This window comes from Anabrus simplex, chromosome 2 (assembly GCF_040414725.1).
Source record: "Anabrus simplex isolate iqAnaSimp1 chromosome 2, ASM4041472v1, whole genome shotgun sequence".
NCBI lineage: Eukaryota > Metazoa > Arthropoda > Insecta > Orthoptera > Tettigoniidae > Anabrus > Anabrus simplex.
In genome coordinates, this window is record NC_090266.1 from 668,272,762 (window position 1) to 668,299,489 (window position 26,728).

Consider the following 26,728-nt stretch of genomic DNA (forward strand, 5'->3'; position numbering starts at 1 on the left):
TTATTATTATTATTATTCCAAAATCTTAATATATTTTAAGGATCGAAAATGAAAAGGATATTCTACGAACAAGATGCACAGTTCGAATTAAACAACGTATACTTTGGAGAAATGACCTTATAATTATAGTACCTAATAATAATAATAATAGTAATGATAATTTCTGTGAAAAGCTTAGTGATATTTGTGAACCTGACATTAATCTAGAAAAACAGTACTCGCTTCAGCGGTCCCTCAAATGAAATAAGTCAATAGTCATAGTAAAGCATTCTCGTCTTAAATGCACAATAATGGTTATACTCATCATTATAGAGATTTGGTTGATTATTAGTGTACTAATTTTTAGAACTAAGGAGCCGTTATTTAACCAAATTAGCTTCTAGTATTTATATTTTTGTAGAAGACTAATCATGTTATTACACTAGTGGAAAATGAAATCCCAACTTCAAGAAGGAGCTGTGGTAGGTAAACGAAATTCGGGAGGCGTGTATGCACATCTGAAAGATGACGCCCATTCAAATTTGCGCGCTAGTTGACGAATAGTTGTGCTAATGACCTTGCAAAGCAAGTTTGCTTTAAATACGCGTTGTACACTTCGTGCGCTTTAGTCATCGTCTGGTGTTGACATTGCGAGGTACGTGTGAGTCAGACATTCCTTTAAGAGGACGAAAAATGGAGTATCAGCAGCTTACTGAGTTTGAACGAGGCCATGTAATATGGCTACGAGTAGGTGAATGCTCTTTCTGCGATATTGCAGAAAGACTTGGTAGGGCTGTACCCACAGTGCATCGGTGTTGGCCGCAACAGTCATGGGAAAGCACTGTCTCAAGAAGAACAGGGTCCGGTCTCACACGGGCCACTAGGCAGAGGGAAAACCGCCGTATTATTGCATGGATGTGGAGGATCGTACTGCATCTGCAGCAGCCAACAGAGCTTCAGTTCGCAACAAGTGACACAACGAACTCTCACAAATCGATTACTTGAGGGACAGCTCCGAGCCAGACGTCCTCTAGTATTGATGCCACTAACTCCGAATCAATGCCATCTGCTACTTCAGTGGAGTCAAGCTAGAACTCATCGGAGAGCGGAGTGGAGATATGTTGTGTTCTCAGATGAGAGGCGTTTCTGTCTTGGTGCCAGCGGTTGGTAAGTTGGTAAGAAGCAGGTCAGGTAAGCGCTTAGAACCAAGCTGTCTGCGATGTCGACACACTGGACCTACACCAGTAGTGGGAGTCCGGGGAGTGATTTACTTTGACAGCAGGAGCACCCTCGACGTTATGCCAAGGATGTGTACGTCAGACTGGTGATTGAACCGGTTGTGCTGCCATTCATTCGCAGTATTCAAAGGGGTGTTTTCCATCTCCTCCTCATACCACTGCTGTCTATCTCCTAACGTACTCTACAGAGTATTGACCAGTTGCCTTGGCCTGCTAGATCACAAGAATTTTCGTCTCGTTTAGCACGTATGGGACATTATGGGATGACAAATCCAGCGTCATCAAATACCAGCGTTAACCGTTGCTGATTTGACTGACCAAGTGGAACTGCATCCCACAAAATGACATATGGCACTTGCACGACACAGTGCATGCACATTTGTAAGCTTACACTCAATATCGTAGTGACTGCAGTGGTTATTAACGTACATTATGTCACATGGACTTCTCGCGCATACTTGAACTTGTGACGTGGAAACTTTAATCAAATAAATATGTTACTTAGATAATTGCTTAGCCTAAAATGCATTCCTCTGAACCAGTTTCTTCTTGGTGTTGGGATTTCATTTTCCGCCAGTGTATATCAAGTAGATATTAGCATTACATTGCACTTACGGAATCGTGGTTTAGCGATCACTGATCTGGAAGGATCACTGGGCTCGCTAGGTCCAGCCTTGTTGACTGCTATTACCCGAAACTCGTACTCGTGACCTTCGTCTACGTTTGTAACCTTCCCAGAAGTTCTGAAAGGACAATAACGTTATTTTAAGAATACCAAAACATGTAAATGAAATAGAATGTATTTTTGGACACTTAGGATACAATTTAAAATTTTGTGCAGAGATTTTAAGCTCAAGGGTAATTTTTATAAGTCTAATTTACCAACCTATCTCCTGGAACTGTGAGAGCATCTACCCAGTTACGAGTTTCCTTATCTCTCTTTTGAACAATGTATTTTTCGATTGGAGCACCACCGTCGTTTCTTGGAGCAGACCATTGCAAATCGACGAAGTCTTTGTCCCAGTTTGTGGGTTCTGGACGTCCTGGTTTTCCTGGTTCGTCTGTTGAGAAAAGAGGTTGAAAATCATATTTAACCAGGAATACATGCTTTATAAAAGTCTGGCATACATTCAATATGTATTAGTTGGGATAATGACGGCTCTCTAAAATTACCTTACTAACAAAATACTCACCGAATGGATTCTTAGCAATTATAGGTTTGTCGGTTTCAAGCTCTTCTGATTCACCTTCCTTGTTCACTGCTTTGACACGGAACTTGTATGGTTTGCCTTCCTGAAGTCCGGTAACATTGGCCTCAGGCTCCGTGGACTTAGCACAAGGTATCCATTGTCCAGTGAGAGGGTCCAGTTTCTCAATCTCGTAATACTCTATCGGTGAGCCTCCATCATCTTCAGGCTTCTTCCATTTGAGCTTGCAGCCATTCTTCGTAACGTCAGAAACGTCCAAGGGACCTTTCGGTTTAGAAGGCCTGCCTGAAATGGTCAAAGAAAATATTCATTAAAATGACCACCCAGCTTTGTACAGTGAACATGTCTCCCTAATTTCGCAGTGCAGTGACAAGTTCAGTCTATAATATAATATAATATAATATAATATAATATAATATAATATAATATAATATAATATAATATAATATAATATAATATAATATAATATAATATAATATAATAATAATAATTTCGTGTGGCTATTTCTAGCCGAGTGCAGCCCTTGTAAGGCAGACCCTCCAGTGAGGTTGGGCGGCATCTGCCATTTGTAGGTAACTGCGTGTTATTGTGGTGGGCGATAGTGTTATATGTGGTGTGTGAGTTGCAGGGATGTTGGGGACAGCACAAACACCCAGCCCCCGGGCCACTGGAATTAACCAATGAAGGTTAAATCCCCGACCCGGCCGGGAATCGAACCCGGGACCCTCTGAACCGAAGGTCAGTACTCTGACCATTCAGCCAACGAGTCGGACATATAATAAAATATATTAAAAATAAGAGTTTTGCCTGTACGTTGCTCAGAATTTAAAAAGAATAGTATTTCTGTATCGGTCGTGTCTACAGTAAGAAGGAAATGCACTTCTTAAATTTTCGTCATCCCTGTCTGTCTGTATGTCTGTCTGTCTGCCAGTAGTATGCATGCCAATCACGAGAAAATGGCTGAAGGGAATTTAATGAAAATCGGTATCTAGAGCTTGGGAATAATGCACTACGATCTAGGCTATACATACAGTAATTCTATTGACGCTGAGTAAAATGGTAGTTTAAGGGTAGGCGTAAAATTTAGTTCTCAAATATTTATGTTATTAGTGCTGCTATCTATAAATGCTTCGTAACCGAAATTATGTAGAATTGCATTTCCGATCCTTTATGTATTATATACTTTTTACTGTACCGGCTATGCTAGCAGAGATATTCATGAATTTCGATTTTTGTTGCTAAGTTCTTATCAACGCCAAACCGCGAGAAAGTAGATAAACAGAATTTAATGAAAATCGATGTGTAAAGTCCGGGAATAAGGCAGTAAAGTGCTGGATGAAATGGTAGGTTTTACGTCGACGATGGGATAGAAAAGGGCTAGAAGCGGGAAGAGAGCGACCGCGACCTTGTACCATCCCGGCATTTACCCGGAGAAGAAGCGGGAAACTACGGAAAACCACTTCGTGGATGGCTGAAGTGGGAATCGAAACCCCTCCACTCAGTTGATCTCCCGCAACTGAGTGGACCCCGTTCCAGTCCTCGTACCACGTTTCAAATTTCATGGCAGAGCCGGGAATCGAACCTGGGTCTCCGGGGATGGCAGCTGTATACAGTTTTACCGTACCAACTATGAAAATATAATTGATGAATTTAAACGTTTGTTGATTAGTGCATATCAACGCCGAGCATTGATAACGTGGAAATATTGTACAATCAAACTAACTGGCGATAGTTTTTGTCATTATTGACATAAGGTGTAATACATCGTGGTTATCGGTCCATATTGACAAAGAAGATTATGAAGATTATTAGAACTCGTAAAGGAACGATGGCTTGAAGAATAGGACAAGCGAGGGACTCATGAAGGAAGCAAGGACTCAATTTAAATTAGATGCCCTAATATCACAGAGTCTGAAGAAAACTAAATATGAATACCTACCATATCGAAAGCTCATAAAACTGATCAACAATAACATTACATTGACCATTGTTGTGATGTGATTTGTCTCTTTTGCTGCCACTCATCTCCGATGGATGGGATTATTGCTGCGTCCCGAGTAAAAGAGCATGCCTGAATATTGGCGGAAAGTAGCTGAGGAGTTAGATAACTTTGCACATGTATCACTGTCCCGTCAGCGACGGGCACTACAGCTTGTATAATACACTTGCGAGCAAAATGTCTGGCCCATACAGCGACGGCGAGTTTGGCTGGTAATGAGTGAAGCCAGTGCGGGTCACGACTAAACAGTAGTACAGTTCTTAAATTGTACCTTAGAAAAGGAGCAATTGTAGATGAATGATATGTTTTCCACCGAGCGATTTGGCCGTGTGGTTAGGGGCGCGCAGCTGTGAGCTTGCATTCGGGAGATAGTGGGTTCGAACCCCACTGTAGGCAGCCCTGAAGATGGTTTTACGTGGTTTCCCATTTTCACACCAAACAAATGTTCGACCTGTACCTTAATTAAGGCCACGGCAGCTTCCTTCTCACTCCTAGGCATTTCCTATCTCATCGTCGCCGTAAGACCTATCTGTGTCGGTGCGACGTAAAGCAAATTGTGAATGTATGAATGTTATGTTTCTAATAAACAGATAAGAAAATAAGAGTAGTCTATCTTGGTGGGGGAGATCGCGGTGTTTTTGAACAAATCCTACAACGCTAAAACTTCCCTATACTATTTATTAAGATCCACCTGCAGCACACTAAGTGTATCAATGACTTCTACACGAAGCTATGGTATGAAGATTGAGATCATTCTCTCCTTTCGTCGCTTTAAGCAAGAGAGGTTTTGGAGGTATTCAACTCACGGAATCTATTATTTATAATACGGTGGTAGTAACTGGAAGATATATACAAACTTTTAGTCTTCAGCTATTATTTTACAGCATCTTTCTTCATTAAGCAAATAAGCGTGCATAATACTCTATTCATAGAGCTGTCCCGAAATACGATATATCTGTCTGTTCACTGGAGATAAATTGGTGCATTGCAGTTTTTGGGTTAATTTTTCTTTCTGATTTTTCCAACAGTTTTGAATGAGTGTCCCAGCCAACATGAAGATTTTAAAAAATCATTGAGGCTAAGGACATCAGAATTAAAAACTGCTTATAATTAATGAGTGATGATACCTGTCTAATAACCCTGTTGCAGTGTCTCTATGAAGTACGAAATACATGGTCGGCACATGAAACGCAGAGAACAGTGGAAGAAATCCCCAGGAGGAATCATAGTTAATAAAGAGACTGTGGCCTAGGATCGACCCCAAGACTTTGATCTTCAACCATTTGATGGTACGTATTCCAGCCATGATAGGATAGCCATCATGTAGTACGAGATATGGAGACGACCTCCTGTTGGTATACCATTTTAACAGTACTGCGTTAAGTGAGAAATTTCATTTCCTTACAGAAGTGAATGGGATTCAATAGAAATCTAACCTTGCGTTTGTAGGTTCTTGTTTTCCCAGTCAGTAGGGAAGAGACCTAAAAGGACTGAATGCAAGGAAGGGAATGCGAAACTGGAACAGGGGGATTATTTCAAGTATTTAGGATGTACATTCTCCTAGGGCAGTAGTACACTAAGTAAAATTGAATCAAGGTGTGGCAAGGCTAATGTAGTGAGCTCGCAGTTACGATCAACAGTATTCTATAAGAAAGAAGTGAGTTCTCGAACGAAACTATCTTTACCTCGGTCTGCTTTTAGATTAGCTTTACTGTACAGGGGTGAAAGCTGGGTGGACTCAGGATATCTTACTCATAAGTGGGAAGTAAGTGACATGAAAGGAGCGAGAATGATGGCTGGTACAAAGAGGGGAACAATGGTAGGAGGATACTTGGAATGAGGAGAAACAAAGGCTAAGTTAAGAATAAACTCCGTGAATAAAGCTGTACATATAAACCGGCTTCGGTACTGGGGTCATGTGAGGCAAATGGATAAGAATAGGTTACCTAGGAGAATAATGGACTTGGTCATGGAGAATAGGAGAAGTAGAGGGAGAACACGATGACGATGGTTAGACTCAGTTTTTAATGGTTTAATGATATGAGGTATGTAACTAAACGAGACCACAAAGCTAGTTGGAAACAGAGGATTATATCACAGAAACTTGCAGACTTATAGTGTAGTCTATGATGTATGTATTGAACCCATGATCTTTATGTCATAAGGAGCCAGAGCTCTAAATTCATTACATGAGGCACCATATAATTACAGCGCGCCAGGTCATGAGGAGTCCTAGTTGCATTTTTATTTCTGACCAGAGACGGCACGAGGAGAACAGGTGGAATGATTCTCATTCTCACGCAACAGAAATTACGTCACCCTCACATGTAGAATGCGCAAGAATACAAAGTAATTTGGCGTGGAACTATTTTTGTTTAAATTCCGTTTTAAGGGGAATTGGCGATGAAACGGCCGCGGTAAACGTCAGGAAATCGTAAGTGAAACAGTTTGGTTGTTAGTGGTAAAGACTTTAGGCCGCTAAGTAGCCCAAGAAAGAAAATTGTCCAGAAGACGCGCCTGTTTGTTTAAACTCTGTGACATCGACCAAAATATAGTGCATAGCTTATAAGTTAATTTAAAGGTTCAAATTTGTTAAGAGAAACCCTTAATGCTTATCATTAGCACCGGTACTAAGCTAAACAATTATGTGTTAGCTCAGAATCAGCCATAATTAAATTTTCTGTGAGGTGAAAACTATGTCAGTAAACTTTTGGCGGTAAATGCAGATGGCATGGGAGAGGGAGAAACATTTATAAAACCACGGCGCGCCATTTGCAATTGTCCAATGTGTCCAGTGAATTTGAGGCGACTCAACGCAGTTCACAGTAACATTGTAAACTTGTTGGGAAGACTAAGTCCTAAAGGGAAGGTAGGTTTGGCCGAAGGTGGCTATAACGTCATCTTCAAGTGGAGATAGGGAGATAGGTTAGAAGGTATACCGACGGTATTCCAAAATGTGGAATCATTTAAATTTAGGTCCAGCAACAGACGGTCATTATAATGCCGAAATCCTGCAGATGAATTAGATAATATTATTGTTGTATCATAAAATAGTGCGTGTGCGGATCGGTGATTTGACAAACGTGTTCGGTTCGCGCAAGGAAGAACGTGTGAGGGGCATTTACATTTTTTAATATTTCATTTTCTTCAGATGAATGATATAAAATAAAAGCAGTCTTTTTAGTCAGGATAGGAATGCTGATGAAAGGAAGAACATTTTTGTAAAGCCACTATCTGTCTAGATGGATAGATAAGAGACTGAGGCTGGTGGGCCTGTAATGACGCAAGGCCACGTACGACTTCCAGGTATGCAAGCTACCCTTTGTAAAGTGCATTTATTTATTTCATTATGTCACCATTTTATTTTTGTGTATCGGTGACGCACTATGGTCGCCCTTTTTATTTCGTGGAAATGTCAGAGGAATACGACGAATGTTCATTTTATGTTTCTTGGATAATCGGCAGTGCTGCGAAACTAGCGTGTGAAATGTTGTACAGTAGTAGATTTGATGATTGTAAAACGAATGCCATGTCTAGAGCGGAGTATCATTTCCATACGTTTATTTCTTATATTTTTTGTTTGCCCAAGATAAGATATTAATTTATCACGAAATTCTGTTCAGTGTAAACAGGCAATTCCTGTAAGTGTAATCCGTGGTTTACTATTTAGAGCGATGGTGTAGTAATGATGAAATGTCAGCTGTTGCGGAGGGTACGCCGTAATGTGTTCGGAGCTGTAGAATCTGTCGAAGGATATACGAGGCGAAACTGGCGTGTGATTTATGGAAGAAGTGTCATTCCAAACGTCTGTTAAAATCTGTGGAGAACTGACGAGGGGCGAATAATGGTATCATTTTTGTAAGTCAAGTTGTGAGTTTCGGTGTTCAAATATTTCGTTGTCAGACGTAAATATGCGAGGAGAGATGGTTAATTTGTTACAGATTATTTTATGTAACAACATAGTGGATCACGTATGAGAGATATTCCGTATTATTGTCATGTAGAGAACTTGAGGTAGAAAATGGTTCAAGTCTTGCAGAGTTAGGTGGAATTGTGGCTCAGTTGATTGAAATTCTGTAGTGTTGAAGAGATATGTGTTGTCGGGATTTTCCACTGTAGGGAATCCGATGATTTATTTGCGTATTTAATGATATGGAAATAGGGTCATTCCGTAGTTAGGATCCCACGTGAAACCGTAGGACCGTGGTGGATAGGAATATTTCAAGTGATGTTTTAAATCTTTTCGCATATTCTCTTGTTGGTTAAGTATTTTCTTCACGCGAGTGGTCAACGAGGCGAGATTTCATTTTTGATACAGTTAGAGATAACGTGTTTGTTTTTATAGAGATAACGGGAAGGGCCTTCTTTCCAGGTAGTAAGCCACCTGTTTTCGGCGAGCGAGTCAGCTATTTTGTCAGAGAGGGATTGTAACTGAGATTTTGTCATTTATAATAATTGTATGGAAATAGATTCCATTATTTAAAGAAGATAATCGTTTGGTAGAGAACTTGAGATTCATTATAGGCGCGACAGAAATGATACGATGTTGTATTGTGTTATAAATAACCATTTTCAGGGGTGTCAAAATTTGAGAATCTACTGTATAGTAATGTTGCTTCGTGTTGTTGAGAATTGTCCAAGGTCTTGCGATTATATATTTGAATGTCACGATAGCTTGTAATTCTATAGATTTCGTGATGGATAGGTTCGTGTGATATGAGGTCAGGCTTGTGGAGCACATGAGGGTGCAGTAGTCCATCCACCCTATAGTTTGTGTGAGGTGCATTACTACACTTGAATTTCATCGGCCTGAAATAATTTCGGGAGGAGGTACCGGAATTAGTCCAAGGGATAACCGCAGACGTTATAAGAAATTGACATGGGTTGTTTTATTTTGCGTTGTGTGTAAATGTAAGCAGATTATAGGATATAAGGTTAGGATTAGCCAAGCTAGTGTCTTAATAATTATTAGTGTTATAACGTAAACTTATTGAGTGACATCAAGAAATAACTAAATGGTATCGGTAGTTATGACAATGTTTTTCGCATTCCAGCTACGAAACAAGAAAACTGTGAGAATAAACAATATAAAATAATTATTTCTGTTAAAGGAATGTTTCTGGTAAATATGTCCAAGTGATAACGTAACTTTAATTGAAACAGTTAAAGAGTTTAAATAAACCACATAGTCCGGGATAGATACATTTGTTGTTAATAAGGGTTACGAGATTACGTCATTTAATAATTTATTAAAGTCAATGGGACCGTAGTTTGAGAATTCGCTTAAAACCAAATGACTAACTTGAAAATATATTCTGGAAATATTAGTTTTATTTGCTGGGAAAATTCAAATAATTAACGTAACGATTAAGGAGAAATGTCCGATAGCAAGGGACTTTACTGCCACAAGTGTTGTGAGCGTTTGTTGTTGTCGTTATTTTTGATTTTGATTTGTTGAGCACCAGATGTGCTGGGGATTTACTAACGTGGAAACCTTGGCCATAAACTAATTTGACTTAATTGTGTTCAGCCTTCAGCCTAGAGATTTGGATTGTCAGGGGGTCATCAACCTCTGTGACTTAGATTGGGGCCATCTGCGATTGTAGCATCATTTTTCTTGCAGTCATCATCCACAATGACTTTAACGTAAGTCACAGAGTTAGATGTCGGTCCATGACATAGTCGCAGGTCACATCGATTCAGTTAAGGGTCCATGTCGTACAACCACTGTGTTGCACACACCGATTGGACTGTCTTAATTATACCGAGAGTCCAGAGTTAGTCTTACGGGGGATGGATTATCACGAATCATTATGGTGGCACATGAAGTCTAACATGGAAGCCGATCTTAGGAATTTTCAGATCCTTTATTTTACTCTTAAATTAAGACGGTGGTTTCTAGTAAGGATGCCCCTCAGGCAATTGAGATAAGGACTCCAAAGGCAGCGTCTCTCATCATAGTTGTTATTATTCGTTCATTTTTAAACGGATAGGATTGAGTTCGTTGATCAGCTGTTGTGAGATATCACAAGTTCTTTCAGATTTCGTTTCCAATGGTCAATAAACATATTTTAAATAGAGTGCTCTCGTTGTAGACATTAGGTTTAAATTAATGAAACCCGTCTTTTACCTAAGCAAGTGACGAAGGACCTATAGACGACCTAAGAGAATGATCTCGTGTTGATTGCTGATAGGTAAGGAAGGCAGGTATCCTTCGAAGGTTCTTAAAGAGTTTAGTAAGTATAGTTTCCCCTTAAAATAATAATCATCAACAATCACCTATATTTACAGCTCAGACAAATGGCTCTGCACTTACCCAATACCGTGATGTCGATTTCTGCGGTGTCCTCGCCTACTGAATTCTTGGCGATGATTTTATACTTCCCGTTGTGGGATCTCTTCGCCCTCATGATGAAGAACTTGGTGTTGTAGTCGATATTATCAATTCGAATCTGATCTTCCGTTTTCAACTCCTATAAATGAGAATAATTACAAATGTAAAGAGGTCATTCGTATCTCTTCTTACACATTACTGAAAAAAAAAATGGAAATTGAGGATATCCCTCCAGTAAAACTCTATGCTGGTGTGTTATAATACAATACATCAGCTAATAAAAGTTAACACCTAAGCTGGATAATCAGTCTTGTTGTTGCTCCTATTTCATATCTGAGAGGTGGAAGTCTTTCAGCTATCTTTTTTTTTGCTAGGGGCTTTACGTCGCACCGACACAGATAGGTCTTATGGCGACGATGGGATGGGAAAGGCCTAGGAGTTGGAAGGAAGCGGCCGTGGCCTTAATTAAGGTACATCCCCAGCATTTGCCTGGTGTGAAAATGGGAAACCACGGAAAACCATCTTCAGGGCTGCCGATAGTGGGATTCAAACCTACTATCTCCCGGATACAAGCTCACAGCCGCGCGCCTCTACGCGCACGGCCAACTCGCCCGGTCTTTCAGCTATCAACCGAACATGTTTGAATTCAGCCTTATGAGCATTGTGCTGTCTCCGTGTTGTGTTTATCTGCAATTACGAAGACAACTCAAATGAAAACCCTAATTGTTTTAATTTTGTTTCACTTAGGGAAATTTGTACACAACTGTAGACTATTGTATTGTCGTGGTCTGCGTTACGTTCCATGTAAATCCTCCAGTGCTTACAAAGTGCATGACTGAGCAAGTTTTCCACGCGGTTCAAGGCGTGTAAGTGCTAGCTTGCATTCGGGAGATAATGGGTTCGAACCCCATTGTCGGCAACCCAGAAACCGGTTTTCCGTGGTTTCCCATTTTCATATCATGCAATGCTGGGAGTGTAACTTAATTAAAGCCAAGGTCGCTTCCTTCCCAGTTCTTTCTTTGTCGTATTCCATCGTCGCCAGAATACTTTTCTGAGTCGGTGCGACATAAAACAAATACAAAGCAGTGTATAGAATCCTCTAGAAAAGAAAAGAATCTTTTGGATGTCTGCGCAGCCACTTCTGTGCTAACTTCATCGGAACGGAAGGCTTCCCTCCCAGTGTCTACCTGGGTGGCCCAAACATGTGGTAATTATCAGGAGCGAGGTCTGGTGAATATGGCGTATATGAAAGTTACTCATATTGCAGGCCTTGGATGGTCGCAAGTGTTGTACGAGCAGTACGGGGCAGAGCATTGTCAAACTGCCGTGACAAACATGCGTCACAATACTGAATCGTCATTCTTCGATGAAGTGCAATAGACACCATTCCTTCACTACTGAAAAACCGAATACCAGACCACTGTTCTTCTTTCATGTTTGCCTGAAGTGAGGCACAGGCACTTTGATGGCCTGCACGCTGCTGCCGCCTATAGGACATTCGTTAAAGCCCTAGAAACGGACAAATCCTGGCGTGGGTTTTATTACACTTTCAAGATTTTCATTTGACTCACTCTCGTATTAAGGTTTTGAATGAGTATCCGTTGAGGAAATGTATAATTCTGGAATTATCCTGTAGATAGTGTCGAGAGCTCCTGGAAATGAGTACACTCAGGTACCGCAGCAAAGTGTTAAATTTCGTAACACTCAGCTTCTCATATCTGACCACGTTGTCTTCTAAAACATCTCAGACATTTAAAAGGAAAGTTCATTCATATGTACAAGACTGAAAGCAGAGTGCAGCACATTTTTATTTTGCTGCATTCATAGCTTAGTACTTGGCTTCCTGTGTTAATAGGCCTATTATATTACCGTACAGGACTTTCCATTTAAAATAGGACAGCGGAAAGAAGATATTTCTTAAAATTTTGAAGTAATATTTTTGAAAAATAAAGTTTTTAGAGATATTAATTTCCTCTAGTGAGCCTCCGTGGCTCAGGCGGCAGCGCGCCGGCCTCTCACCACTGGATACCGTAGTTCAAATCCCGGTCACTCCATGTGAGATTTGTGCTGGACAAAGTGGAGGTGGGACAGGTTTTTCTCTGGGTACTCCGGTTTTACTTGTCATCTTTCATTCCAGCAACACTCTCCATTCACATTTCATTTCATCTATCAGTCTTTTATCATTGCCCCAGAGGAGTGCGACAGGCTTCGGCAGCCGGCACATTTCCTATCCTCGCCGCTGGATGGGGGCTTCATTCATTCCATCCCTGACCCGGTCAAATGACTGGAAACAGGCTGTGAATTTTCATTTTCGTTAATCTCCTCTCTTCAACAGACTTTTTACATTAATGCTCGATATCGTACAATTACGATAATCAATTTTTACAAAAATACGGTATAATAAACAAACTGTTAAATATGGGATTTTCATATATTTACACTTTTAAAGATAATGCTATATAGAATAAAATAATATTTTGAAACAAATATTTTAAAAGTCATTACGGTTTCCCCTTCGAAGCAGGAAACGGATTGTGTTTGCATAACTTTTGGAGTCTCCCTGTAATTTTATGTTAATGAACTTACTTGTTCTGTTATGGAAACGCGCGCCTGAATTTACACAGCTGTACAGAAAGTGAAATCTGCGCTCTTTTCTTGAACACACGCTGCATTGCAACGCGATTGTTGAGCAGCTACATACTACTTGCGGGAGCTCAATCTCGCCAGAGTAACTCTATTAATTTTGTATCCGTGTATCATTCATAGTCCCATGAATTTTACAACCCGGATTATTCAACTGCCGAAACAAAAAGATCGATGCACTCAGATGTTTATTTTCATTTTGGAATAGGAATAAAATCAGTATTTCATTGATTATCTCAATAATATTGCGAGCAACCTACATGATTTATCCGTCATTAAAACGCATATAATATATGTGTGAAAATGAAACCTCATTCTCTCAAAAAATAAGTGAAACAACGGAATTCACGTAAAATAGCAATGTGCGACAAATTTAACGACTGTTTCTATGAGCGCTATTACAGTTAGATAGTTTTTGACAATTTTGATTTCGAAGCTTTTCTACATCTGTTTTAACATTTTCGTAATTTTTTTGCAGTTTTAAGACCTAGTTGACGAGGAATATCCCGTACATTATTGACGAACTGGTCTGGGGTCTCTTGTTTGTTACATACTATTATATTAATGAACTTCGTGTACAAAATGTTACTCTGATATTCCTACAGTAACAAACCAATGGATGCTAACATTAGATGGGCATACCTTGTCCTGGAATATCCATGTAACTTCTGGAGGAGGTTCGCCGATAATGTTAACGTCAAGCGTGACGGTGAGGCCAACTTTAACTGTGATGTTCTGCAGATTGGTCCTGTCAATACGTGGTTTAACTAAAACGAAACAAATGCATTCATTAGAAGCTCTTCGATATTGCGAACTAGTTGTTTCTCTGAATCTATAATGGCACAATACTTACGGAACCTCGCCTTAGCTGTGTGTGGGTTAGTTGCCTCACTGGGGTCGCCTGGTCCAGCCTTGTTGACAGCCCGGACGCGGAACTGGTACTGATTTCCTTCTTCCAACTTGGGAACTGTTCCTTGGCACACGTTTCCGGACACCTCAGCGCACTTCACAAATCCACCGCCGTACTTGTCCATCATTTCTATGATATATCCTGTAATAGAAAGATTACATATTACAAAACGCTGTTTCTCAGTCTTCAGTGGCCTCAAGGATGGAGTTCCCTTTCAAGAATGCATTCTGCTGGTTGGAAGCGAACTACCTAACGAGCATGCACGTACGTTAGTTCGTTTAGCACTCATCATTAGAGATCACTGCGTTTCTCGTGGATCAGTGTACACAAACCCCTCCGTTATTTCCAAGAAGCAATCGGTCCTGCGGATCCATCTGCTTTTACATTTTCTTAGGTAGTTAAATATTGGGAACTCACGATGTCTCCTCTCTTTACATCTCTGTGTCAGCTTGTCTCCTAGATAATGTGTTCTCATCCACCTACATCATTGAGCCCTACTATCTAACATCCAGGAATATGCACAGCGCCATCCAAAGTAATCTAGACTTTTATTTATTCATATTGCACGCCTTTACGCAATTCATTATTTTCCTTACTTTGGTGAATGTTATCTCCAGCTAGTGGATACGATATTTCGCTAATCTTGAGCTGAACTGACCTCCCCATTCAACAATATTGTGACAGCTTGATATAGAAGATATTCCTTCTGCTTGTGTGCTTCTGTAGCCTCAAAGTACCTATACTACCATTGTTTACAATTCCAACAGGATAACTGGTTGAAGGTGGCGTGAGGAACAGCTAATATTCTTACCTGTTATGGGAGCTCCACCATCCCTTATGGGAGGTTCCCACTTCAGCTTGACCATATTCTCGCTCCAGTCCACGATCTCTGGTAGACCTGGCGCTGTGGGTGGATCTGGAAATAGTAAGTAGGTTTCCTTTAGTGATCAGTTTTAACTTTCTACAAGTTGCTTTATGTCGCACCAACAGAGACAGGTCTTATGGCGACGATGGGACAGGAAGGGTCTAGGAGTGGGAAGGAAGCGGCCGTGGCATTAATTAAGGTACCAGCCCCGGCATTTACCTGGTGTGAAAATGGGAAACTACGGAAAACCATCTTCATGGCTGCCGACTGTGGGGTTCAACCCACTATCTCCAGAATACTGGATACTGGCCGCACTTAAGCGACTGCAGCTATCGAGCTCGGTCAGTTTTAACTGTGTACAAAATTGAAAATTAAACAACATATGGGATTCTGATATAAGATTAAGTTAATACTATATACCACTGTAAATTATTTGTATGATATTCCTGTCTCGAATTCTTTATTAATACCTACGTCAAATATATAAATAATGTGATTTTCTTAATGATAAATAATGATGGTAACTTGTTTAAAGGGGCCTAACATCCAGGACATCGGCCCATTTTCTTTAATGAAATGTACTGTTATTTCATTGAAAAAGCGAAGTATTCGCAATCATATGGAAAATTTTGTTCGAGAATTATATTTGAAGAGTTTTTTTGATAAAAACGAAGGGTACCAAAGGAAGGGAGCTACCGATTCCGTCCAAGACAGGAAAATGATAAAAATGAACTAGAATGATAGGAAAAACTCCATCGCTGGTGGGGTAAGACTTGAACCAGCGGTCTCTAAATTTCTTCTATATCACGTAGCATAACGTAACATGTTAATACTTTTACAATGAATTTACGATAAATGAATCCTTGCACAAAGGACTCCAACTCAATGAAGTTTAAATAGACATGTTATTGAGCCACGTGGTAGGAGATTTCACGGGACTTACCGTACGGGTTCTTGGCGAGGATAGCTGTGTCGGTCTCCAGGGGTGGAGACTCTCCCTCCTCATTGACGGCCTTCACTCTGAAGTGGTATTTCTTGTTGGGTTCGAGACCAGTTATCTCTTGTTCTGTTTTGTCGGGATCTACAAAGCCCGCAGGAACCCAGCGTCCAGTTGCTAGATCCATTTTCTCCACAACGTAGCCAGTGAGTGGTAGACCACCGTCATCCTTGGGCTTCTGCCATTTGAGCTTGCAGCCTTCCTTGTGGACATCTGTTACCTCCAGAGGTCCCTCGGGTTTGTCTGGCTTGTCTGAGAAGAAGAAAGTAGTAACAATGAGATGAACGCATACCACAAGGGAGAAAAAAGACATTAGTTTCATTATTTGAGGTGTTCGCGTAGTCTCATAGACTATAGTTAAAGGTTGTCACTTGGAGCGCTTTGAAGTCACAAATTTAGCATTTTAATTTATCCATTTAGCTTTTTTAGTATTTTGAAGAAAAGAATAGAATTCAAGTTAATCCAGACAAAATGGTAATGTATTTTGATAATGTGGAACTGGAATTGCATTTGCTTAGAGCAAACAGTAAACTAACAATCCCTAACGTATAGAAAATTGTACACATGTTTTACATTGATATAGGCTAAATCATAACATAGAAAAAAGAAAATATCTTAATTGATGCAAAATTAGAACAATAAAAACGAGAAATACAAAATTAACTAAAGTCATGTTCGTGAATCAGTGAGACTATTGAAGAATATACTTGAATATTTTGGTCTGTCATTCATGTTCTCCTATCACTAAGAATTAAACTGTGTTTACTGAAATACATTTCAGCATATATACTCTTGGCAGGATCCCAAATACACTACAAAGCTGCTTGGACAAACTCTGAGTGTTTGAGCGTAACAGCCAACAACATTAGCAGGCAGTCCAAGTGTGTACAAACTATTCGATTTATAAGCACAAAGTATGTTACAAGTGCTATTTTTTTAATATCCACCTATTCAATACAAATAGATCTCTTTTTAGAAATTAAATATTATTATAAAATGTTAAGGGGCATGTTTCGCCCATATTAGGGGCATCATCAGCCTCAAACTGAAACCCGTATGCTGAAAAATCAGGATCCTGATTGTTCTTACAAGTCGTAAAAAGAGGATGTCAATGTAGGTGTTTGTCTAAACATAAAAAAAATATTTCCTTGGTTAAAAACATAGCATCAAGCTGCATGTCATAAGTTCACACGATTGTACTTTCCGGACCGTTGAGTCAATGCGCCCAACTTATGACATGCAGCTTGATGCTATGATTTTAACCAAGGACATTCTAATAATTTTTATGTTTAGACAAACACCTACATTGACATCCTCTTTTTACGACTTATAAGAACAATCAGGATTCTGATTTTTCAGCATACGGGTTTCAGTTTGAGGCTGATGATGCCCTTAATATGGGCGAAACATGCCCCTTAACATTTTATAATAATATTTAATTTCTAAAAAAATTCTCTTTGTATTGAATAGGTGGATATTAAAAAAATAACACTTGTAACATACTTTGTATTTACGTACATTTCAATACGGAACTAACATGAGAATTATAACGTGTATTCGATTTATGCTTAAAAAAACAAACAAAAACCGCATAAATACTGTTTTAATAAAAAAGTCATCGCTTTCGTATTCACAGGGTGTATCTAAATTATACCGGAAAAATCAGGGATGCTCTTCATGTTATATAAAGAACAATGGCGCAAACGGACTGGCGGAGAACATTTGTCTTTGTGCATTAATTTCTTACCTAATACAATGACTTCGACTGTGGCTTCATCCTTCCCGGAATCGTTTTCTGCCTTTATTGTGTAGGTGCCGGTAAACTTGCGTGTAGTGTCTGAAAGTGTCAGCTTGCTGTTATAGTCCTCGTTCTCTATCTTGACATTCTCGTTGTTTTCGAGGACCTTATTGGCGAAACTCCACGTCACTGTTGGAGGTGGTTCACCCTTGATGTCGACGTCGAACTTCACGAATTGGCCAGCTCTCACTGTTACCTTCTGGAGTTTTTCCCGGTTGATAATTGGTCGCACTGCAGAGAAATACACAGAATAATAAACATATAAAATTATGAGGGTATAAAAATAAATTATAAAACACAAAAAATTATAAAGGTATAACCTCAATGTGTAAGGCATACAACTCCACCACAACTTACTCTCAAGAAAAATACAAGTTAATATCCGTTCAAGTTATAGGGTTACTGGCTAGGGCCAGGGGAATAATAACCAACAAGTTCGCCGATCTTTGTGAACAACTCTGACGAAGATATCTACTTTCCTCAATGACCCGAGCATATCCACTTTGTTAGGCTCTTTAAATATTCTTAAAAATCATCAGTAAAACTGATAGATCCTCCTTGTTTCTCTTTAACAGAAAAACTACGCAATTCCAAGTTAATTATTTTGTAAGCTTCGTCAATTAGGCAACCTCCAATTAGAGGAAGCAAAATATGTATAAATTCTAAATAAAATATATACTGCATGTGAGATTTAAGCACATTGAAAGGCTAGATTGTGCTAAATGGAGAGATAGATATGGGAGTTTTTATAGAAATACCGGGAAATTTTTCTACAATGGATTTTTCTTATGTAGAGAAGCAAAACCATTTATGCAGAGATGGGTCCAGGAATGATTAGTTTCATAATTATCTGAATTTCAGGTATGATATTATGCTTATTTTCTGGCCTTTAAGTGGAGCCACTGGTATAGGAAACTATATCTTGGCTAAATTGAACGATATTGCAACAAGTTTCTGTGTGCTGACTGAAAAATATATGAGAGAGTATTTCCAACGCGGGAGTTGTAGAATGTGTTCGGAACCTAATGAGACTTTTCTTCAGGGAAGGAATGGACGCTTTGATCATTTCAATCAAGATAATGCCAAAAGGATTGACCATAATTCCAGAGAATAATACATTGTGATTCAAGTTGAGGTAACCTCCTTATCTCTTTTACATGTAAAATCGAATAGATTACTCCCTTCCCCTAGAACTGGATCCTCAGAAACTGAGGAGGGAGTATTAGTTTGCTGTTTTGATACATGCATTTTAAATGATCCTAATTACAGTTAGTTTGCCTATTGTTACATTAAACATTACAATTAGATCTAAGAAGAGTTTTATACCGAGTTTACTCATTATCAACTTTTTAAAGTCTTAGATGTTAAACTGTGTTATATATTCTTACATGTATTCAACCATTCATCATTTAAATTCATGCTTTCTGTTCTCTTATTGTCGTCTGCCACATATATTTTATAATGCAAAATTATTTTGCTGTCTTTCGCAGTACGTCCCCGTTTTTTTTAACTTTTACAGTTGTTTGGAATTCTTTCTTTCTTTCCTTCTTTCTTTCTTTCTTTCTTTCTTTCTTTCTGTTTTAACCTTAGGTTCAGTATGAAGATATTGGATTCTAAGTAGTCTAGTTCTGTCTTCCTACACTCTCAGCAGATGTGTCTCGCACAACAAACAACGATTCTTGTCATCCTTCTCTCTTTGGCCTTTGATGATGATGATGCTTGTCGTTTTAAAGGGCCTAACATCTAGGTCATCGGCTCCTTCTTTGGCCTTTACTTTTGTATATACCCATTAACCACCTCAGTCCTGTACATACGGGGGAGCCGTTGTTGAAATTTTACTCAAGAAACCAGTTGGACGTGAGAAGTCGTCCTCAACAGATAACGGTTTCTGGAATCTTCTCTGCACGTGTAAAGTTGCGAGTGTTAACACAATCAATGCAAGTACACTTACATTGCAGAACACTGGGCTGGTATTTATTCCCCAAACATTGAGAATATTAGACGAGAGCCCAACTACACAACGTAGCTGGTAACGTAATGATTGCTCAAGACTGAAAATTACTTAAGGGATAGCCATGGGTTAAAATGTCAGGCTTACGTAACGAGCCTCTCACGGGACAGGCAGGATTATTGTTTCACAATCTTAGCACCCTTTGCCTTGAAAGAATAACGGATCTAGGTATTTTGCAATGACTACCTTCTAATATTACATAAGTAAATGTTCGTTCCAGCGGGATTCAATCTTTTAATTGGAATATCAGTGACAAATTATGAATTTAAGAAAATTATTTTGGTAGGAAATTTTAAGCTTACTCGGTTCATGTTTTTGTTTATATGACGCCGTATCATTATGTAACTCACACGACTGATTTAATACTAATGGGAGGAACATCTTCCGTTCTTGAGAAGCAGCTGAAACGAACACGAATACTCTCCAGGCACAAAATGAAAGCAACTGCATCCTTTGTGAGTATTGGATTGGGCTTTTAAAAGAGAGAAATCTTATTTTTCTTTCATATTTCGCACGATTTTTATATCCCTCCGTTGATATTTCAATTAGAAATGAACCGGGCTTTCTGAATATTGTATCAAGGGAGTATTTGAGGATTCACGCGCTTGAAAAGCCCAAGCACTTCTTCCAACAGCAATCTGGCAACACTGAATGGCTTTCTCTTTTAATGCCTCCAAGCGCCCAGAGCACCTGCGCCGGCCACTACAATCTAACCAGAGACACTGTGGTCAGGGCGTGACGTGTTTCTTGGAGCGTTATGATCTGGTGGAGCAGAGACTGGAGTTGATCAGTAATGCCGAAAGAATATACAATTATTGTGTTTTTGTATTTCATTTGTTATCGCATTTTTAAATATACGCAGATTCTGTAAAGACTTACTTAGTAAATAAACGGTTTGGGGACAAATATACATTTGCATTAAAATATATGTTTTATATTTTGAAATTTTTTCCTTCATATTTTCATATTTTAGCATACAGTATAATTGTGTTACTTACGGAAGCGAGCCTTTGCGATGTGCGGCTTGGATGGCTCTCCAGGTTCTCCCGGACCAGCCTTGTTGACAGCTCTCACCCGGAATTGGTACTGATTTCCTTCCTTGAGGCCCGTTACTCGTGCTTCTGTTGAAGGACTCTGTAATAAGAATACAAGTGCCAAGCGTATTAGCGTAATGTAATGAAATATTGGAAATTTTAACATTTTAACATTGGCTTTAACGTCAACTCACTAGAACCTAAAAATGGAGCAGCGTCGTTCACGCCTGTCGTGAACGAGAAACCGACAAACGGAACTGTTCCATATGAATTTGTGAACGCTCGCATTTGGTCTAAACCAAACGGTTTAGCGAGCTTCATAAACGGCCAACACCAACTAGAAGATCGACATCCCTCAATACGTAAACTATCGTGGCAGCTAGAAAGTGTGTGTGTTGATAATTCCATGTTAGGGGAAAGGGTTACAGTGAGGAGACAGCTTCTTCCGGAAATAACTTATGTGACAGCCGTGATGTAAATGAGGGGGATGGAATGCATAAGGGCTGTACAGCTCACATATTGATCTGTATATGGAATAACGTTGTAAATGCATTCTGTTATGACTTTTTGCCACTAAAACGAAACCAATCCAAACCAAATCAAACCCCATGGCGCAACAGCCCCGAAGGACCATGGCCTACCAAGCGACAGCTGCTTAGCCCGAAGGCCTGCAGATTAAGAGGTGTCGTGTGGTCAGCACGATGGATCCTCTCGGCCAATATTCTTGGCTTTCTAGACTGGGCTCGCCATCTCACCGCCAGATAGCTCCTCGATTGTTATCACGCAGGCTGAGTGGACCCCGAACTAGCACTCAGATGCAGGTAAAAATCCCTAACATGGCCGGTAATCGAACCCGGGGCCTCCGGGTAAGAGGCAGGCACGCTGACCCTACACCGCGGGGCCGGCTACTTTTACAACTACAGTATATTATGTTACTTCATATTCAAAAACATAAAAAGGGGATTTCTGAATCTGCACGCGAAAAATTTAGTACGGTTCCTGTGCGTTAATACATTGTTAAAAGCAATGAATGGAAAGGAATTCCTTCCGTGTGAATAATTATTTTTATGTAATCCTTATATCCATGTTGGATACAGATTTCTCCTTAGATGCACAGAAACGTAGAAAAAGAAAGTATGCAATATCCGGAATTAAAGGCACTATGTCAAAATTATGAAAAAAGTTTTAAATCTATGCAACTAGAACATGTATGGGAAAACTCTGAACCACTTGATGAGCAACCTGCAAAGCCAGCAAACACCACGTAGTTCGACACGAACCGATACACTGAGGCACAATGGAACAATGAATATAGTGGCGGTTGCTGGTTCTTGGGATAATACATACTGAACCTATCTCACCGTCCGATAATACCTCCATTGTTCTCACTTAGACTAAGTGAACCTCGAACCAACCCTCAGATCGAGGTAAAAACCGTGACCTGTCCGGGAATTGAACCCAGGGGCTAGCTCTCTACGTCTAGACTGTGCGGCCGGCTAGTAGAAGCAAACAGCCATAAGTTTGCTGTCGGAATGTGTCATTAGAGAGAGTTGTGAGAGTCCAAAAGGAGCATGATTGTAGGGACCCATAAATACGGGCGTTCCGTCACAGAGATTTCTCATCATTTACTGCTGCCCTGGGCCACTTTTGATGATGATGATTCTTGTTGTTTAAATGGGCTTACATCGAAGGTCAACGGCCCCGGGCCACTTTTTATCAAGTGGAAATGCTAACGCTGTGGTAGACTTAGGAAGCTAACGGAAACCTCGTGTCCTCATCACGAATTGGTGCAGTTCTTTCCAGGCACACCTGCAATGGAGGAACCATTTTTACCACATACCAGCCCTCATGCCATTCTTAAATCTCTGACAAGGCCGACGATGACTGAAGCGTGTTGTGCGCACCAGTCGTCAGTCAGCCTTGTAATGGCCCAGGTACAGAGATGATAACACTTGGTTTTCATGACCGTGCTGCTATGAGGAAGCCGCTGGTCATGCACACCAGTGCCCGACGTCGTTCGCAGTGGTGCAAAAAAACACCGTCATTGGGAGGTTGAGAAGTGAAAGAAGATGTTGCGGAGTGATAAATCACGGTACTTGCTCTGCCACGTGTGTAAACCTGGCGGATGTCTGTGAACGATATGTGACGGTGAAATTTGGTGGTGGTAGTGTAATAGTCAGGGGCTGCTTTTATTGATTTGTTCTTAAGTCATTATTTTTAGTCAAGGGAATGATGAAGTCTGGCACATACTGAGACATTTTAAACAAAAATATATTTCCCACACAACGGCAACCGTTTGAAATAGACCCTTTTCTATATCAGCTTCTGTCCATAAAGCTAGGTAAATAACGTTATGATTTGAAGACAATCAGATTGTCATTCTTCATTGGCACACTCAAAGCACCAACGTGAATCGAATAGATCATCTTTGGGATGATCTGCATAGTCAAGTCACGTGCTAGACCATCCTGACAACAAACACATGACAACTATTCCCCATGGTACAGGAAGAATCGTAACAAATTCTGCCAGACGTTTACCGGAAGTTGACGGAGAACCTATTCTGAAGAGTAAACGCCGTAATAAAAGCAAAGGGAGGTCCGACATCATCTTAATTGCGCAACTGGCGCCTTTGGATCCAACGGCAAAGGATGTCGGCTGACATTTGAATACATAGAGTGTGCTGTATGTTGTGATATGCAATATTATTTTAACTCTATCTACACAAAATAAGAGCTGAATATATTACATGCTATTTCATTAAAATTTAGTAGTTACACAATAAGAGAAACATTGCAGAAATATTTTAACTGTATGGTAACATACAAGTACATACCGTGATTGGTATATGTACATTACAAACAGCCTGTATCTTTAACCATTAAGTAGAATACACTGATACCACCTAAGCCTACAATGAGTGACTGCCAAAATGTAACACGCACACTATTTTAGTATTTTTGATCGTAAAGTCAAATAAATGGAGAAATACGGCTTTCAGTTTACAGAGTTCAATAAAATTGTTCTCGGATGTGTTAGACGGTATTATCAGCTGATTTGCTATTGCAATTTGATATCTGAAATACCCAGAATATATTTCAGAGCTCGGGTACTCCAGGAAACTTCGTGCATTTTTGTCGAAACCTATCATCTTAATTCTAGGGTCCTTATAACAAAGAAACATTAAAAAAAACTCACGTTTGTGGTTAATATCTCGTCCCAAGAGCTGCTGAACTTCTCTTTCTTCTCAATGATGTACCCAGTGATGGGAGCTCCGCCATTGAACTTTGGTGCGTCCCACTTGAGGTCCACACGATCCACGTCCCAGTCTGTGGGTGATGGTGCTCCCGGCTTTCCAGGAATATCTGTCGAGGAAACATCATTCTCCATATTCTATTATATTATATTATATTATATTATATTATATTATATTATATTATATTATACGTTATAGAGTTATTACGGTCTCTGTTGTGAAGGGTGGTTGAACGACAGCGAGGGAACTCGAGAATGTTGTTGTTTTAGCAACTAGCAAATTTCTAGTTCTGCCAAAAAAATAGGCAAATCCGCTAGCGAAGCGTTTGAGATGATCAAGTCGAAATCCCGCGGTTCACCACGGCGGGAAAAGACGTGAAAAAACAGGTCAAAAGACTAGGTGATACTTGAACTGTAGGTGTACACTGTGTTGCTACACTGTAAGCGCTAGTCCAAGGAGTTATTGACTGTAGTACACGGGTGTACGCCGTGTTGCCTACACTGTGGGTGCCAGTCCACGAACTTAATGTCTTAATGTCTTTTATTAGTATTCAGCCTGCTCCAAACACAATCATAGAGTATACAGAAAGCAAATTAAAGGAGGGGAAACTCTATCCTAGAACAATATTAAATATACGAACATTCGTTAGGAAATTATATGTCATATTCATAACGGTCAAATCTACGTCAGAATACTTCTAGGACCTTGGTTTCCCATTCATATCTACAATCTATGTTCTAATTATCTCTCTATTTCAAATTGTCTTTCTGGTCGTAAAACTTTTTTTAATATTAGCCTGATAATGATACTTGGCTTCATAGCGGACAGGAAAAATAATGGCCTATGTCAGGTTCAGTTTAATTACTGTCTGTCCGCTTATCGGTTTGTCTGTTATAGCATAATGTGAAAACGAATGTGTAGATTTTCATGAAACTTGATATTTAGATTTACGAGAAGGACGAGCCGTTCAGAATCCAGCAAGTAGTTAGGGGTCTGGGGAGGAGGCTTCAGAGGAAGCCTCAAACCTCGAACTCTCTCTCTCTCATAGGTTGATTTTACAGGAAATTGCATTTTAGAGAATTTATTTATGATTTAATGTACAAAGTTTCTCGCCCTTTACCTCTTTCCGGTTCAGTGAAAAATGAGAGAAATATCAGTGGCAGTCGGTTAAGTTAAATTCAATGAGCTGTTAACTAATTCTTTGGTGTGCCTCCAACGTTTCAAATGTTTTATACATCTGTCTGTATCAAGAGCAGTGATAATCAAACATAAAAGGAATAACACTGGAGAGGGCCAGTGAGAGCCATGAAGTGAAAACGTAATGACAAGCCACTGATAGGGATGGTACGCCCACCTGTCCTATGTGCCTCAGAATCTCAAGAACAGTATGTGGGGTCGACAAAAATGTAATCACGCACATGGTAAGAGCCTGTCGCGTCAACGACGGTACAACACCCAGTTATACCTATGACAAAGTTACAATTATATTTTCTCTTTCATCCAACCATGGGACATGTCTCGACGCTCGCGTGATCTCAATGTAGACAGGATGAATTATAGTTCCGTTTCTGCCGGATAATATATATTTTTTTCAAATTGCTTAACGTCGCACCGAGCAGATAGTTCTTATAGCGACGCTCAGATAGGAACCGGCTTGGTGTGGGAAAGAAGCGGCCGTGGCCTTAATTTATGTACAGCTCGAACATTTGTCTGGTATGAAAGTGGAAAACTACAGAAAACCATCTTCAGGGCTGCCGACAGTGGGGTTCGAACCCACTGTCTCCCGAATGCAAGCTCACAGCTGTGCGGCCCTAACCGCATGGCCAACTCTGTATCTTTTACTCAACATGTGTGTTGCTTGATTCCTTTTCCTTAAATCTTACTTATAAAGGAAACACGCTCGTAGTTTAGCACTCTAGGATGACTTGATAATAGCAAAACGACCAAACTCCATGGCGCAACAGCCCCGAAGGGCCATGGCCTACTAAGAGCTCGCTGCTCAGCCCAAAGGTCTCCAGATTACGAGGTGTCGTGTGGTCAGCACGACGAATCCTCTCGGCCGTTATTCTTGGCTTTCCTGAGAAGAGCAGGGTGTAAGAAATTCCGTTATCTGTTTACCTGAGGGGGCTAATGAGAGAAAGTGGAGATTCTTTTGTGAAAATAAGTAATGCACCAGGTTAAGGAATGAACAACTAATCATAAGGTAGCTAAGGTGCTTTCTAATTATTTTTAATTCTAGATGCAAAAATTACTACCAAACTTTTTCAGTTTCTATATTATGCATTGTTCAGAGAGTACTGGAAGGACGATCCCACAGATGCCGGCATCAAACGTTGTTCATCTGTTCAAGGACTACCGTAATCTGTGACCACAATCATGTTAGTTTCATGAATTTAGTGTATTTTATCTTGGCTCAGTTTCATGTTGGTTTTGGGAAGGGACATGCCACAGAGCTA

The 26,728-nt window shown here is 39.9% G+C and overlaps 1 protein-coding gene across 26 annotated transcripts in view; it reads right to left on the bottom strand.

Annotated features, from left to right (window-relative positions):
• bt (projectin protein bent) overlaps positions 1-26,728 on the bottom strand; it is a 520,921-nt gene that overhangs the window by 207,206 nt on the left and 286,987 nt on the right. For all 26 annotated transcript variants that reach the window (XM_067141199.2, XM_067141225.2, XM_067141218.2 and 23 more), the window contains 11 exons: positions 24,215-24,381; positions 20,981-21,116; positions 17,921-18,202; positions 16,120-16,425; positions 15,123-15,227; positions 14,255-14,452; positions 14,044-14,168; positions 10,741-10,897; positions 2,411-2,710; positions 2,104-2,278; positions 1,833-1,960 (listed from right to left, as the gene is read on the bottom strand). In XM_067141199.2, coding sequence (XP_066997300.2) covers positions 1,833-1,960; positions 2,104-2,278; positions 2,411-2,710; positions 10,741-10,897; positions 14,044-14,168; positions 14,255-14,452; positions 15,123-15,227; positions 16,120-16,425; positions 17,921-18,202; positions 20,981-21,116; positions 24,215-24,381 — 2,079 coding nt within the window. The remainder of the gene's footprint in view (positions 1-1,832; positions 1,961-2,103; positions 2,279-2,410; positions 2,711-10,740; positions 10,898-14,043; positions 14,169-14,254; positions 14,453-15,122; positions 15,228-16,119; positions 16,426-17,920; positions 18,203-20,980; positions 21,117-24,214; positions 24,382-26,728) is intronic.